The sequence below is a fragment of the Ptychodera flava genome, chromosome 16 (assembly GCF_041260155.1).
Source record: "Ptychodera flava strain L36383 chromosome 16, AS_Pfla_20210202, whole genome shotgun sequence".
In the NCBI taxonomy this organism is placed as follows: Eukaryota; Metazoa; Hemichordata; class Enteropneusta; family Ptychoderidae; genus Ptychodera; species Ptychodera flava.
Genome location: NC_091943.1, coordinates 1562900 through 1579806, shown reverse-complemented (window position 1 = coordinate 1579806; position 16907 = coordinate 1562900). Strand labels below are relative to the sequence as shown.

Genomic DNA, 16907 nt, shown 5'->3' with positions numbered 1-16907 from the left:
GAATGGTGCATTGTAAAATAAGTTTCAGACACGAAGCTCTGAAAACACATGAAACTTCAGAGGGGCATAAATATGCCAAGCAGTACCTCGATGCATAAAATGTAGCTCTGCCCGGGTTGACTCAACAGTGCAAAGGACACTGCAGTAGATGAACAAGGCAACATATGAGCTGTCAAATCTATCGAGACCAATCAGCGACTTAAAATGGCAGTGCATACTTGATAAATAGAAAGGCATGGATATTGGTTATATACATATCATAATGACTAAAAGTGCCCAACAGTTTCTTGTAGCAATATCAGATGTAGAACAAGCTAAAATTGAAAGTGAACTCTCACAAGCACACTACTGAAGTTTTTTGTTGGATTGCTCAATTGTCGTGTTAGTCATGGAAAACGGGATTGCGTATGTAGAATTTGCAAGATGTGGCATATTCTCACTGCTATTTTATAGTACTTTCTTGGGCTTATTGCCTGCGGGGTTGCAAATGCACAGGGCATGTATAATTAAATATAAATTGTATCATATTATCCATGGAAACTGATACTATAATTTGTGATCATTGTGCATTTGAATACAAAGTACAGTACGTATGCACTGTACAGTTGATGTTTGTTTTTGAAGAGAAAGATGATTCCATCCAATCTTTATTTGTTCTCAGACAAGGTACTAGCATATTAGTTTGTGTAACTCCTTGTTGTGTTTGATTGATTACATTTAATTGCAAGGTTTAATATCAGGACTGGTATGTTTTTGGCAGGACAGGCAACTTTTTGAAGTTACCAGTCCTGGTGAGTGGTTGATATGCACGAATTTCAAATCCTGCTTTTGTCTGAAGTATGAACTTTGTCTATTATACCTATTGCTCTTAAATCACTGATGAGATATTAGAAAACCAATAATGCTAAAATTGCAATATAAGAACAGAAATTTTGACATTTTTTGAAAATTTGTTGTCAGAACTATGATGCTGTAAACAAGGTGTAAATATCAAGTAGTAATGTTACTTGATACCTATACATATACTCTCTTGCAGATAACATTGTAACAAAAGAAAATGGACTGATGGAATTGTTGGCAATAAACAATGGTTATATAGTGTACTTGAAGAATCCGACACCAGGACTTTGGAGTTTAACAGTGGAAAGTGATTCAACGCACACAGTTAGAGTAACTGGCTTGAGTTGGTTGGACTTTGCACCAGGATATTCCAGGGAAAGGGTAGATACTAACTCCCTGACACGACATAGACCAATTGTAGGTAAGTATATCCCAATGCATGATAAACTGTTCCTCCGAGATTTCTAAATACTTTGAGGCAAGTAGTGAATATCCTGAAATTTTGATATATCCCAGCCACTACTTGTAATTTGTAAAAATTTTTGATTTGAAAAAAACCCTTCTTAGTCAGTGAATGCCAAATTGGCTTTGGCGGCAGAAGCAACAAGCAGCCACCCCTATACTGAATTATTCAAACCCAGATAAGCTTTGTGGTAACATACCCCCTGCTTGCACAAAGTGACTGCAGCTGTCTGAAATGAAAAACGATATTGATGACAAGTTACCGAAGTCGCTCGCTAATTACCAAGTGAATTCACTATATGGCCAGCAATACAGCTGGGTAATTTGCAAATTGGGTGTCCAGTTTCCAGTCGCCACCGCTGTAGAACTCCAATTGACCCTTTCATAAGTCTAGCGCCCTCCTGTGGCCACTGTGAATTTGAAGTCAAAGCGAGGCCACTGGGAAAAAACCCTGGGCAGGGGCTGGTTGTAGGCCACTTGGCAGGGGCTGGAGAGTTTTCCCCAGTGGACTCGCTTTGACTTCAAATTCACAATGGCCACAGGAGGGCGCTAGACTTACAAAAAAATATCAACAGCATGTTCTGAAATTTGCGTCAAATGTGCCATGTTCATCATTTCATTATTCCCTTATTTAAAAAAACAGTCACACTTATTACATCAATTGTTTTCATTCCCTTAATTACTACACATGGCGAAATCAGCCCCTTATATAGTTGTTTTTACATCCACATGTATGATTGTATTATTTTATGTTAGAGGCTGATGGCTAGGAAATTATAGATCTACAAGACAGTTCTCTCCTGGCTATCATTTCTAGTCTGAGTATATTATCTAATATTATACTATTTACGTCTTCAAGTCTGTAGTAGCTACAGGGACATTGGCCCTATGCTTTTACTAATTAAGAGTACAAAGGGATCTCTCACGTCATTTACCGCATTCAATCACTGAAACTGGTCCTATTTGTTGACAGGTATCCCCACACACCTGATACTCAATGCCACAGGCTTGGATTTACCTGGAGAATTCACCAAAGTGGAGCTTGTTGACTTAAAGGGACAAATCATTCGGGAATTTTCCTTGCAAGTCAATCTATCCAACCCATCCATATACATTGTGCCAAAGTTCTTGCCACCCAATGAGTTTTTCTTTGTTCAAGTCACTGGATATGATAAGCAGAATTTCACATTCCTGAGAATGACTTCAGCTGCTGTCAGCCCAGAGGTTCCAAGTAAGTCTTCACATGATTTTATAACCAAACAATTCGTGAGTTATGGCATCAAATCAGCACATACCGGTATTTGCTACTACTAAGTGTACCCCAAAACTCTGTTATTGGTGTCATCTGTCACCAATAATTTTTGTACAAATTCTTCATATTTGAGAGTGCAAAACGATCATTCACATTTCCTATTGTACATTAGAAATACTATTTTTAGCTCCGCTGTCAGCGACGCGGAGCTTTTCAAATAGGTTGATTTTCCGTCGTTCGTCCTCCGTCGTCGTCGTCCGTCAACAATTGCCTTCTCCTCTAAACCGCAAGTCCAATTGCTTTGAAATTTTATATGCAGCTCACTTGGGTGACCTTACTTAAGTTTGTTCGAATCGTGGTGAAATTTGCATATTTGTATTTTTGGGGCATTTTTTGGTGTTTTTGGTAGAAAAATCTTCTTCTCTGAAACCCCTCGTCCGATTGCTTTGAAATAATTGATGCTTACTTAATGCAGTTTACTTAGGGTGACTTCAGTCAGATTTGTTCAAATCGTGGTGAAATTTGCATATTTGTATTTTTAAGGCAATTTTTGTCATTTTTGGTTAAAAAATCTTTAAAAATCTTCTTCTTCAAAAGTACCAGTCAGATAGCTTTGATATTTGGTACATATGTCTCTAGGGATGATCTATTTCAGATTTGTTCAAATTGTGCAGAAATATGCAAATTTGCATTTTTAAGGCAATTTTTGCCATTTTTGGTCAAAAAATGTATTTCTCTAAAAGTACTGATCTGACAGTTTTGAAATGTGGTATGCAGGTTTCTATTGATGAACTTAGTAATATATATTGAATTTCTGATGAAATCTGTAATTTTGTATTTTTGGGGCAATTTTTGCCATTTTTGGTCAAAAAATGTGTATTTCCAAAAGTTCTCATCTGATAGCTTTGAAACTTGGTATACAGGTTCCTACAGATGAACAAAATTATATTTATTGAAATTATGCTGAAATCTGCAATTTTGTATTTTTGGGGCAATTTTTGCCACTTTTGGTCAAAAAATGTGTATTTCCAAAACTACTCATCTGATAGCTTTGCAATTTGGTATACAGGTTCCTACAGATCACCTTAATGATATTTATTGAAATTATGCTGAAATCTGCAATTTTGAATTTTTGGGTCAATTTTTTCCATTTTTGGTTAAAAAATGTGTTTCTCAAAAAGTACTGGTCCAACAGCTTTGAAATTTGGTATACAGGTTTCTATAGATGAACTAAATTTGATCTTTTGAAATTATGATGAAATCTGCAATTTTTATTTTGGGGCAATTGTTGCCATTTTTGGTCAGAAAAATTTATTCTCAAAAAACGTCTCATCAGATATTAGCTTTGGTTGACATGTTCTTAGGGATGATCCGATGTGATATATGCAAAGTATGATGAAATCTTCAATTGTGTATTTTGCAGCTATTTTAGCCACTTTTTTCTGGCCACTGCATTGAGCTATAAAAGATTTCCACCTTCTTCATCAACATGTGTCAAAAATAGTTATTCTCTACATAAACACAGCGGAGCTATATCGGCCGCTAGGTCGCTTGTTTAATGTATATTAGGAACCGTTCAGTTTTTACGGCCCGGGGGGGGGGGGGGGGGGGGGGGCGGCAAAATCTTGTCGCCGGTGTTGGAAAAAAATATAGACCCCCCCCCCCTGCATTTTTCGTGAAAAAAAGATGACCCTCCCCCTTTGTCAGATGAAAAATTTAATGACCCCCCCCCCCCCCCCCCCCCGCTGAAAAATAACCAAAACCCATATGTCAAATTTACCCCGCATGGTTTGGACTTGAACTCTGGTACGCGGCACACTTTATTCGTGTAGCAGAGATGCCAGTGCACAAACTTCTCAGCCACATCCATTGAAACGTCTGTTAATTAGGACGACTGTAAGACAATTTTAACTTCATTTCCAGACAACTTATGTCCATGGACATTGTATAAAGTAAACTTTATTTGAGTGGTTCGCCAAAGGCAGCCCTCTGGTTAAGGGGTCATGGGCCATTACGTAAAGTCAACTTTATTCTAGTGGGCCACCAAAGGTGGCCCGCCGGTAAAGAGGGTCGATCATGGCTATTGCATAAAGTAAACTTTACTGGACAGGGCTGCTGAAGGCGTGCGGCCATTAAGCTTTCCGTGGGGTATTACATAAAGTCAATTTATTGTAGTGGGCTGCCACAGGCGGCCCGCCGGTAAAGTGGAATCTGTGTTTTATCACAGATGTGTTTTGTGATTACACCTAGCTATCTGCCTTCCTTACATCTTCACTGTCATCCCCTTAGCCAATCGGCTCTTCTACCCATGACTGTTATCAATCCTCCTTCCCAGCCAATCAGCCACGTTTGCACACGACACTACATAATCAAGCCTTTGTCTCATCGCTCCCATTCATTCATTCATTCATTCAGCCGCTGGGTCCATGCCATACCAGCTCAGCCTATCCCACCACCATCCCCTGTCTCCTCCTCTCTTTTCCCTTTCTTTCAAGTGTCCGGGCTTTGGATTCCATCCTGACCCCCATTTCTCGGGAATTCCACTCCTTTCCCACATTGCGGCCTCTCAGGATGGATTCATCATCAAGGTCATTCAGACCTTGACCCCAAGGTCACCAATGACCGTTGCTCGGTTGCTTGACTGAAGGGGCCCTCTCCCATATATTTTGCTCATATTTTATTGTAGTATAGTTTTCTACTTCTATTTTGACTGTTTTGTATTGTAAGTTTTGATAGTATTTAGTTTGAGATCTGCGAGGGCACTAGTTCTATGCCCTTTACTGCTTTATATTTGCCGTTTCATCTTGTGCTTTATTCTATACTTTGTTGGCGTTTACATTCTCCTTTTTGCAATAAACCCTCCTGTCTTTCCTCAACTTAGCGGTGGTGTGTTCACAAAGAGGGTTGATCATGGCCATCGCATGAAGTAAACCTAATTGGAGTTGGCCGCCAAAGGCGTCTGCCCGTTAAGAGGGTCATGGGTAATACATAATGTATATTTACTGTAGTGGGCCACCGAAGGCGGCCCGCTGGTAAAGAGGGTCAATCATGGCCATGGCATAAAGTGAACTTTATTGTTGGTATTATGTTTTTGAAAATGTGGTGACCCCCCCCCCCCCCCCTTTCCTACCAGCGAAAAAGCGATGACCCCCCCCCCCCCCCTTTGCGGATTCCAAAATTACGATGACCCCCCTGGATTTTGCCCCCCCCCCCCCCCCCGGCCGTAAAAACTGAAAGGTCCCTTAGATAACTCAATGTTTTTCTTTACAACGTAATTTATTTGTAATCAGATAATTGAATACAGTAGTAAGCATTAATGGAAAGTTATCATATATCAAAATATCTTATAAATTATCAAGGAATGGAATTATATGCATGCACCCATCCAAAATATGTAGATAATTGGCTTGTGTGTGCATCAGTAGAATCAACATTTTTCAGAATGTAGCTTTGAATTTTATTTGTTGGCAGTTATTCTTTTAATTATGACATCCCCAGTGCTTATTAACAACATTGATTTTCACCTTGATAAAAATATAATGTAGATAAATATATGAGAGAGAGAGAGAGAGAGAGAGAGAGAGAGAGAGAGCGATCAAGTGACTGTGGCCTATCACAAAAACTTTACTAGAAACATATAAAGGTTTAGTCTTTCACATTCTCCATCATGACTTTTAGTCATGGCAACCATGTGTTTCAGTAATCCAATGCTATGCATGTTAGACATTGTTTTTGTTTTTTATTTCAGCGAGACCAGATGTAAAGATGGCTGACCATACATCTGGTTATTATGGTGAAGTGGCAACAATCACATGCCATGTGGACAGTTTAGTGCCATTCACTGTACAGTGGACAAAAAATGGTCAGGACATTGCTCCTCTACTCCACTTTGAGTAAGTATCACAACCAGCTTTACCCATTCACCACAGTGGTTTGACCCAAAGTCACAGTTTTCAATGGTGAGTGTTGACCTCTTTACAGGGAATTGGGGTGAACAGGTAAACATTGTTGAAAGACCTCTGTTGTGAAGTAGTAAAACTTTTTGTTGATGGGTAAAAAGGGATCTTCTTCTAGTTTGCATTGTACAAAACTCTTCTAATCCCATAATTCTCTGTTTGCAAAAGCCCATGTCTTTTGATGAAAAGTGATTATTGAGTGATGTACGTATTTACATGCTCTATGAAAGATAGACTTCAAAGAAGGAATGCCAGGATGTTATAGAGAGGGACACGTTATTTTTCCCTCAAAAAGAATGGATCAGGTTTGCCCCTCCACCCTCCCACCCCTTTCGGTGTAGTAAGATATAGCTGTAATTATTGAGATTACCAAGGCTGGTTTAATGTTTCTGTGTTTTGCGATTACTTCTCTTTGCAACTCATCTATTGTGATTCAGTGGTTGCAAGTACTGCAAAAGATCTCAATAAATGGTGTGCTCTGAAATCCATGCAGGAATACTATAGAAGATGATATAGAATTTCAAGAGAGCTGTTGTATAGTCCTCTATGGTTCTATATTACGCATCTTCTTCGAGGGAGTGTTTCTATCATTTTGCAATTGAGTCCTATTTTATTATCCTGTGTTTGGAAACTGATTTAAGACATCATTTAATTTTCAGAGATACTCAAGCTGTGACTTATAACATCAATGATACAAATGAATATTCTGAAGGTCACTATACATGTACAGCAGCCAACTCTGCCGGTGAGGGAAGGGCAACTACATTCCTTGATGTTACTGGTATGTATACATTATCAGTTATCTCTGTGTGAGTTCAGTTGAGTTGGACATTTTTGCATTATCGATGACAACATGGGTGTCAGGTGATGTAAATAGAGTGAAGCAGCAGCCCTGAGTGGACTTGTAACATTAATCATCCCTTATCGATTATTAAACATCATTTGACATCAGTGTGTTGCCTCCCACGTGATCAAGAACATGACCTGACATATTTACATTACTTGCCAAGTTCTAGTCAATAATGCACCAATGATTTATTGATTTCAAGACGATTGGCATACAGAAAAGCATCGACCAAAATTGTCAAATCTGAACTGAGAATTTGCACTCTGTGAATAAAAATTTTGAAAGGGCCAATAATGTGCCAAACAAATCTTTGACTGAGATCCATTGCAACATTCCTAGCATGTGTGAGGTAAACAATTATCCTGGCTGATGACAAAAAATAGCATTCAGCTTATCTGTCAGATTATCATGAAAATGACAGAACCATGACCCCTGGATTGAAACGTCCCAGTGCATCTAAAGAGGAAAATCCAGATTGCTAATAACAGCAGGAATTGTTCTGCCAATCAGGGGTGACCCTAGATTAACTTGTAAACCTTATCTTTTCAGCCAGTTGAGAGTTCAATGACATGTACCGGTACAAAAGTTAGTCCCATCCTGGAGTGTAATAAGCCAGTGTTTGCTACATTTCTGAAATGTTTGAATCTATTAAGAAATTTATGGAAATTATTTATAATCTCTAAAGCAGTGTACCCTCCAAGCCAACTGATTTACTAGAATTCATGACAGCACTCTTTCTCAAACATAACATACTAGTATCTGTGGCACGTCTATAGATGTGGTTGATATGGAAACACGTCCGCAATTTTTGCTTGAAGATTTCAAGAACTGTTTTTATAAACATAGATTGCATCAGTGGTAAGTATGTAGGCAAAAACCCCTGCAGGCAATACAATGACTGCATGCCTGCAAAAGAACTTGCTGATGAATCTGCAGAAGAAATGTGAATTCTCTCTTGTTTGTTTTCTTTGCATGGCAGAACCACCACCTGAGATAATGGCGCCTCAAAATGTAAGTGTATTGCCTGGTGGAAAAGCAATCCTGACTTGTATTGTATTCAGTTCAGTGCAATTCAACATGACTTGGACCAAGCCACGCAGCTTTGTGGCCCTCTCCAGACATCCCAGGGTGACCCTGCTGTCCAATGGTTCAATTGAAGTCAGGGATGCAACACAGGGCGATGGTGGCAAGTACAGATGTACAGCAACCAATGAAGGAGGCGCTACACATAGGGATATATTTCTCCTGATTCAAGGTATGTTCAGACGACTGACAGAACTGTGTCTGTTTAGATGGCATATTTTAACTGTAATAATAACAGTGAAAAATAGCATCACCGCTACTATAACAACATCATAATTACATTATCAGACATTCTTTATCAGGTAACACCATGAACACACAAAAAAGACTTCCGTAGGCATCATGACAAGTATACTGTCAGACAGTAGCAAACCAAAACTAAATGGTTTTCACATTTACTGATGGGAAAACAATTAAGGGGTGGACCATTTGATATCCTGGGGGGGGGGGGGGCTTGGAAGATTTGGGGAAAAAAAAAGATGCCAGGTGGAGTTGCTCGAAAAAAAAAACTGGCTTTAAGTGGCTGATGGAAAAACAATTTATATGGACCATTGCAACTCTTGGCAATTGTTCGATGCACACTGCAGCATCAATAAAAATCAAGAAGTAGCTCTGGAGTTTTATAAAGCATAAACCATTTCAAGCTTGAGGAACAATAACTTAGAATTTATTAAACGAGGAACTGAAATAAATACACAAACAAAAACACTGAAAAATTGTCAAAAGTTACAGCTACTATCACTGTAGCTTTCAGCAACTGAAAACAAGAACTCGTCTGAAGTGGTCTCATTGAGGAAGATTTTCACACTATTTCAGACGGCTTTTCTCTCAGTCATCTCCTTTATATTCTAAATCACTGAATACGAACAATTGTACAGTATACATGACCTTCTGATTAGAGGAAGTATGCTGACATTGAAATTGCTCACCAGTGTTTTCCAGAAATGTGTAAATCTGAATGTATGGATTTTGTCAAAATACCACAAGAAGAGAGACAGCCTGCCATGAACTTGGTCAAGTGGTCAAGTGGACTGTTCAACTTGCTAATATCACTCAAACCAGGACACTTGTCAGACAATGACATATTTTTTTCAAGCACAAGTAAATGCCATAAATGTACATGATTTTGATGAGTTTGTTAATGCTTAATGTAGAACTCAGTAATCAGGTTGTTTGATTTGCCAAAATCTGTCAGCGATATACAAACTAATTTAAATATCACAACTATCCACAACCTCACAGACAAAGACATTAAAGAAATCATTTTAGATGATGATGAAAAGACATGGAGAGACATCACAACCAAAAAATCCACCTTAGCTCATTACCAAAAATTTAAAAATAAATTTAAATGTGGAATCATATTTGAAAACTATGAATGAATTTAAAGGTGCCCAATTAAAGTTCCAAGCAAGGTCATGTACTCTGGGGTTAAAATATGAAACGAGACGATGGGAAAATGGAGAGGATGATTATACCTGTCCATGTTGTGGTAAAGAAGATGAGACATTAGATCACTTCTTGTTTAAATGTCAACACTTCTCAACTGAAAGAAATAAATTAATGGCTAAGACACAAGAAATTCTCTTGAATGACAAAGAAATGAATTTATATAAAGATTTCATCGAAAGAAAAGGGTTGATTTGTTTGTATTTAGGAGACTCAACTGAAAACTACAACCCTGAATTAAGCTACAAAATTGATATTATTTTTAAACAATTCTTAGTCGAAGCTGTAGACAACAGAAGGAATTTTTTGAACTAGCTGTTAGCATTCTAGTTTTTATTATTATTGTTGCTGTGTTTTTTTTTTGGTTTTTTCTTTCTTCTTCTCTCTGTACTTGAAATTTATTTTTCATCAGTGTTTTGCAGCTCCTAATGTTTTATTTAGTGAGCCCCTGATCTAAAAGGGATGCAGCAAATAAATAAATAAATAAATAAATAAATATATGAGGTCAATTTTCTGATTTGTTACCTTCTCTGACATTAATTCTCTGATGGCTGATATAAAATTTGATATACAAAATTTAGTTCAGGTTTTGATCAAATGGGAACAAGGTATTATTGATCTTGTTCTACAAAATCATGTCAGGACGGAAAGTCACTGGCTATATCTTCAATAGATGTAAAGAATTTATGAAACGTGTTGATTTTACCTAAGCCAGATTTGAATTTACATAAATTTATTTTCTCTCCACTACTTTGAACTCTTGATCCACAGAGGGTCCAAGAGTTGTTATCACTGAACGCTATGTGCTGGTGAAACAAAGAACAACAGCCACATTACACTGTCCCACAGTGGGTATTCCTCCACCTGTGATCACATGGTACAAGAATGGCTTCGTTGTTCAGGACACAGACCGCACAAATGTCGGACCAGATGGAGATCTAACAATTGCTGATGTCCAAGACAGTGATGCTGGTGAATACACTTGTATTGCCAGGAATGATGCTGGTACAGATAACGGTGCAGTCGCCCTATCTGTTGGCGGTAAGTAATTATGAGTTTTGAGATGCCATATGGACTCGTAAGTTCCAGAATAAATATTTCACGATTATATCTTGTTCTTTTTTCACCATCACACCCATATGATAGGGGTCCATAAAAATCTTAAATACTTTAATAATAATTTTTACACCAAAATGTTTGGTTTGCTTTGCGAATCACAATGATATGCTTGATTTAAATGAAAGACAAACACCTGTCACTGAATGGCACATGAATATATTTGAATCACTGTTATGCCATTTATCAATTTTTCAGGCAAAATTTTGTGAACATCAGATTTCTGATGTCAATCATGGCGGATGACCTTACACAGTGGCTCTCTTTCAATAAAAATTGTCATACTTTGCTCATTTTTAAATTCCAAAGTTGCCATTCAGTTGAAAATAGTTCTGGTTTAGTTTGTTCAAAAGGTGACCGTGTGGCCCACTAACTATGTCATCAACAAGTTACCATTGAATCCTTTGCGGCACATGATGTACGGTAAATGAGTTGTGTTATTAAAACTTCTTCCTGTTAAACGGGAACTTACAGGACCGTGGACGCACAGTAGTGGGGTTAATCATGATGCTGCCAATTGAATACACTGGGCGGGAGTTTCTGCATAGCTTTGACCGTATGATAAATTTGAATGCAATCATGATGGGCACTTTCGTGACATGCGCAAAGAGGGGTCAAATGGTCGCACAGGGAACACATTTTGAAACATAAGCGTTCTCCAACAAAAAACTGAACATTTTTTCAGTGTATTTTTGGCAAAAGTTCAGTAACTATATTTACAGACATCATATGCAGGATTCAATGACAATTAATGAACGCCTGAACCATGGCAAAATCATTGGATTCTGGGACTGAACACGGCACGGCTGAGTAGCATGACTTTTTTACATTTGCATAGATTTAGGATAATCTGGCTTATATAGGGGAAGTTAACGTTCCTGTTCACTAACATGAAACAAATGACACAGTGACAACTCCCAACTCTACATCTATGTCCTGAATCTTGCATTTCTCTTCCATTCATTTTTCCAGATGAACCATCCATCTTACAAGCACCACTGGATACAAGGGTGGACATCAGTATGAACGTGACTATGCCCTGTGTATCGTACGGATTCCCAGAACCCAAGACTACCTGGTACAAGGTAAATGGCTCCCTTGAAACTAACAGTCGAGTCAAGGTCTCAGAAGATGGCAGTCTGTTCATCAGAAGTAAGTCATATTTGTGATTCCAATATCCTTGAACAATTATATCTATACCAGGTGCAATTTAGTGACTTTAGCAATAAGTTTCAACTTTCTTGTATAACAATACCCCCATTGCTACCCTCAGTGAATTTTTTAAGCTATGATTTACAGCTGAATTCATCAATCTGTAATTCTCAGATTCTCTTTGATTGTTTTCAATGTGTTAGTCAGTATAACCACCGACTCAGGCAAATATACATGGGATTTTGATACATTGCACGACATATAGCTAGAGTCATCAGGCAATAGCTATATAGAGCAAATTGTACTCAAATTGAGTGTTTATGGCAGTGAATGTTTCCTGCATATTATTAGCATCAAAAAGTGGTGAAAGCACAATCAAATATTGAGTGATTGTTCTCAAATAGAATTTTGGCGCATAGCACACATACTTGGCTGTAGCAGTGGCAATGACACAGTTGACAAATAGTGACAATGCTGATTTGAATTAGCGCAAGCCAAATGCTTTAATACAGCACTTTGAAAAGCAATGTTTCAAATGTTTATTCAATTATCTCCATGTATTTTATCGTTTAATTAGTTCTAATACCTATTTTCCAAGTATCTAAAAGCTCTCTGTCTCCGAATTAAGCTTCTATGCTAGTTGAGGGCCCCATTTTTGCATTTGTAAAAGTTTTTTACCGGAGCTGGAGTAAGCTTATAAGTCCAATCAGAATGATGTGTTGGCGTGATGGACGTAAAATCTTGACTTTTACCATTTCTCTTTCAATAGACCTTGAACTAGAAGATGAAGGTACCTATGTATGTGTTGTCAGCAATAAGTTTGGAAAGAAAGAGTTTATGGCATATCTCAGAATTACAGGACTTTGTAAGTTAATTTTCTTTACACTTAGTATCTGCTGATATCTTCTGTTAAAATGTGGTGCCCCAAAGTAGCAAAGTAACACGTTATGAAGAATGTCATACTTTTCCTTGCTTTTTTATCATATACCAAAGACTTTCCAAACTTCTTTAAAACATTCAGGTAATAATAATAACCATTTATATTTATTATTGACATCAACATGAATTGATGGCATATAGCCCTCATTTTGACACCCCTCTGCGCCAGATACACACAAGAGGGTCAATGTCATCACTCTGTCAGTCTATTGGTATGACAAATCCCACCATGATGGATATTTCTAGTTGTTTGCACATTACTTTTAATTTATGAACATATAAATACAGACAGGAGAACAGGAATGACCAATTGAATTAGGTATTTCATAACTTAGCCGTTCCTTCTCCTTTCCAGTACATCCATCGATTGCCTTGAGCAAACCATATGTTAACACAAACAGAGGCAACACTCTGACCCTAACCTGTGAGATACTGATTGGAAACCCACCACCAACAATATCATGGCTTAAAGACAACGTCCCAGTTGACTTCAACCTCATCAACTTTATGGAACAGGCAGATGACGGAAGTCTAGTCATCAAAGATGTACAGTTGTCTGATGCCGGAGTGTACACATGTTTGGCATCCAACGTTGCTGGGGAAAGTAAATTTGACACAAAGGTGTCAGTGAATGGTAAGGACCGGGAGTCTGGTACATTGAATATTGTAGATCCACCTAACTGAAGCATAAAATATTGTAGAACCACCTAACTGAAGCATAAATATTGTAGAACCACCTAATTGAAGCATAAATATTGCAGAACCACCTAACTGAAGCATAAATATTGTAGACCCACCTAACTGAAGCATAAATATTGTAGATCCACCTTATAGCTATGCTGCACATTGATTCCAGGGGCTGTCTATAGTTCACAGGAAGTGAGGTTGTTGATATAATGCCGATAATACTAGGCATCTAGATGTGTAGTGTTGTTGGCGCTATTTTTACCTGTTTTGACCAACCTATGCATTTTACACAGTATCATTGCTCACTTTGATCAATGGAAGCTAATGTTACTTGTCAGCTTGAAAAATAATGATCTCATACCTTGAAAACTGCTCCATAGCGTGTGAAATTGTAAGTAACATAAAGCGGTGTAGGCTTTAAATTGATACTGACAAAACAGACCTAGGGTAATCCTCATTATATTCTTACAAAAAGATGGCAAGCAAGTTATGCTCATTCCAAAGTGCAAACTGCTGCAGTGAAATGGAAATAAATATTATTTTGTAATCTTTTCTTTTAATCTTTTTTTTGTTTAGGGTGAAGGAGAAGAAGAAGGAGAAGATGAAGATGAGGCCTAAATTGATGATCACTTTTCAATCACAATTCAGCATAAAAAAAGACAACAAAGAAGACACACATCAACCATATAATTATGTATCTTTTGTAGTATTTTTACTTTATTATGCTCACATGCCATATGTAATATGGCTGGGGAGCATATTCGTATAGTAGAGAGATAGTAGAGAGAGTTGTTAGACTTTGTGTTTGTTAAGTGTCTGTCAACAGTAAAGGTTTGAAAACAGTAGCATGCCATCACAGTGATACTTGATGGGAAGATGTGATTGTAACTGAAGATGTAGAGGTGTGAAAATGAATGTTCAAATCTTCCTAACAGCTATGAAATTAATGAAAAACAGATTTTATTAGAAAAGCATGGGGAAGAGTATGGCCTCCTGGAACAGCCTTCATGTTGACTCATATTTTAGGTATTTCCTGCCATCTGTCGTGTGCATCTATAAGTAAACATGGCCAATACCACTGTCTTTGTACACACAATTAGGATTGCATTTCAGTGGAAGATGCCAAGTTAGGGTCAAGACTGAATAGGATATGGCACCAAAGTGAAAATACTAAAAGTTGATCTCAATTTCATCACTCCTGTGTCATTGGTTTTGTAAGTTGTTCCAAAAGTGGATGCACCAGTTGTACTGGAAGATAGAAGTAAAACATCTTTTCATTTTCCTGTAGGGTTTCAGAGTTATGGTTGTGTATTGAAATCTCTCCATGTATTTGGTGTATGCAGAGAAAAATCTGTTTACCTTGATAGACATAGGTTTGTGTTTGGAAGTTTCTCCATTTGATTTCAGGTGGCGGGGCTTGAGGATTTTCTGAAAAAAATGGAAAAAATTTGCTTCAAGGCTGTACAAAGAAATTGCTTCCATGTACCCCAAGACACTTGTAGATTTTGTCTTCAGTATCGAGAGCTACCGCCTACAACGGTTAATTATGGCATGGTCCTGTGATTCGTATATATTACAGAATTAAGAAGTGTCAGGATCTATTTTGGGAAGGCCCCCATGATGCACTCACAAACTAAACACCAATCATTTCCAAATATTGGCACCGCTATACCATAGGATGTGCTATGATGGATTGATCGAAAATACCAGAGAAGGCAGTGGCTAGTTTGCAGCATTGTAAAGACCAGTCATCCCCTCATGCTATGTGCTGTACATCACGCAGGGACATCATTGGGCAGATCGTCCATGTAGCCGACACGAACACGAAGTGTCTGTGACCGGCTACCAAAAAGTATGAAAAATAGTAAAGAACGAGCTACAAAATCACTATCAGTTTTAAGTTGAAGGTAGAATAAGTCTGTGCCTTAGTATAAAATACTATAAAAATAGTAGAAAGTGAGCAACCAGCTGAAAGTTAGTCGAGGAGACCTTTACCGCATATCATTTGCATCTCATTGTCGGCTACATGGACTGTGTGCCCATCATTGACTTAATTGACTTAATGTATCTCATTTCATCTCTGGAGGTTGTGTAACTTTGAAATAAAGTCAGTGATGTGCATGTGCAAAGATATACATTAATAAAGTAATTAAATGTTAAAGGCAAGTAAGTGTAATGTTTGCTGGATTTTTTTCAGTATTTTTGTCCGGTGTCACTACAGATAGTTGTTTGACTCTCCATGTTGACTTATACCAAGAATTACTGGTACAGCCATTATACATGTATATCCCATATTGTTGTTGTTGTTCACAATTTAATTTTATTCTGGACTGAGATCCATTTGTACATGATGTCATTGCATTTCACATGTATACTTGTCCTGTTCACAAGCTAAATATCCCAGGGCATTTCAAGAAACTCTCAAGAGTAGAACAAGAAATACAAATTTATACATTGAACATGTTAATTCTGAAAAAAATCCACAAGATTTACAGCCACTGTCACTGTCAGAACATTGTATTGTATAAAGACTGTGTTTGAATGGGTTTTTTTTGTTGAAAAAAATACTGATAATCTAGCTACTAGGCAAAAAAAAATTGCTTCAAGGTGACCTTTTGAAAAAAATTTGCTGCATGGATGAACCAAAAAGATCTGTTGCCAAACTCATTTCCTCACCTGCCCCCTCCCCTGAAATCAAATAGTCCACACCTATGATACTGCAATGCTTGTTTAACTAGGTGACAGTTTGGCATATACCAGTAAAGGTTCACAACAAAAATCAAATATACAAAAAGCACAATGCAATACATGATTATGTTTGTACCACTAATGCTTGGGAAAAAAGCACCAGAAAAATTATCCACTGCAATATAAACAAAGATGAAGACTTGATCCCAATTTTGTTAGTCACAAGAACTTACAAGACAAAAACTTGAAAAGAACAGAAGTCTATGAAAGCTAATGAAAGACAACTAGTCTAAGACCAAAAAATTCATACAAGACAGATTGTAGCAAGTAAAACCAAAGGAAGACTTGAGAAGAACTTGAGGAAAGTGGAGAAAAAGTAGATCCAGAGTTTCTTGATACAGCAAAAATCTGCAACAGTCTAGAACAAGTGGACCAA

At 37.7% G+C, this 16907-nt stretch overlaps 1 protein-coding gene across 1 annotated transcript in view; it reads left to right on the top strand.

Annotated features, from left to right (window-relative positions):
* Nucleotides 1-15949, top strand: part of LOC139152494 (hemicentin-1-like) — a 30729-nt gene extending 14780 nt beyond the window's left edge. Inside the window, exons 5-14 of the mRNA XM_070725651.1 lie at nucleotides 1037-1261; nucleotides 2276-2533; nucleotides 6303-6447; nucleotides 7170-7291; nucleotides 8337-8612; nucleotides 10661-10930; nucleotides 11978-12157; nucleotides 12927-13022; nucleotides 13452-13730; nucleotides 14360-15949. Coding sequence (XP_070581752.1) covers nucleotides 1037-1261; nucleotides 2276-2533; nucleotides 6303-6447; nucleotides 7170-7291; nucleotides 8337-8612; nucleotides 10661-10930; nucleotides 11978-12157; nucleotides 12927-13022; nucleotides 13452-13730; nucleotides 14360-14364 — 1856 coding nt within the window. The 3' untranslated portion in view covers nucleotides 14365-15949. The remainder of the gene's footprint in view (nucleotides 1-1036; nucleotides 1262-2275; nucleotides 2534-6302; nucleotides 6448-7169; nucleotides 7292-8336; nucleotides 8613-10660; nucleotides 10931-11977; nucleotides 12158-12926; nucleotides 13023-13451; nucleotides 13731-14359) is intronic.
* The last annotated feature ends 958 nt before the right edge of the window (nucleotides 15950-16907 follow it).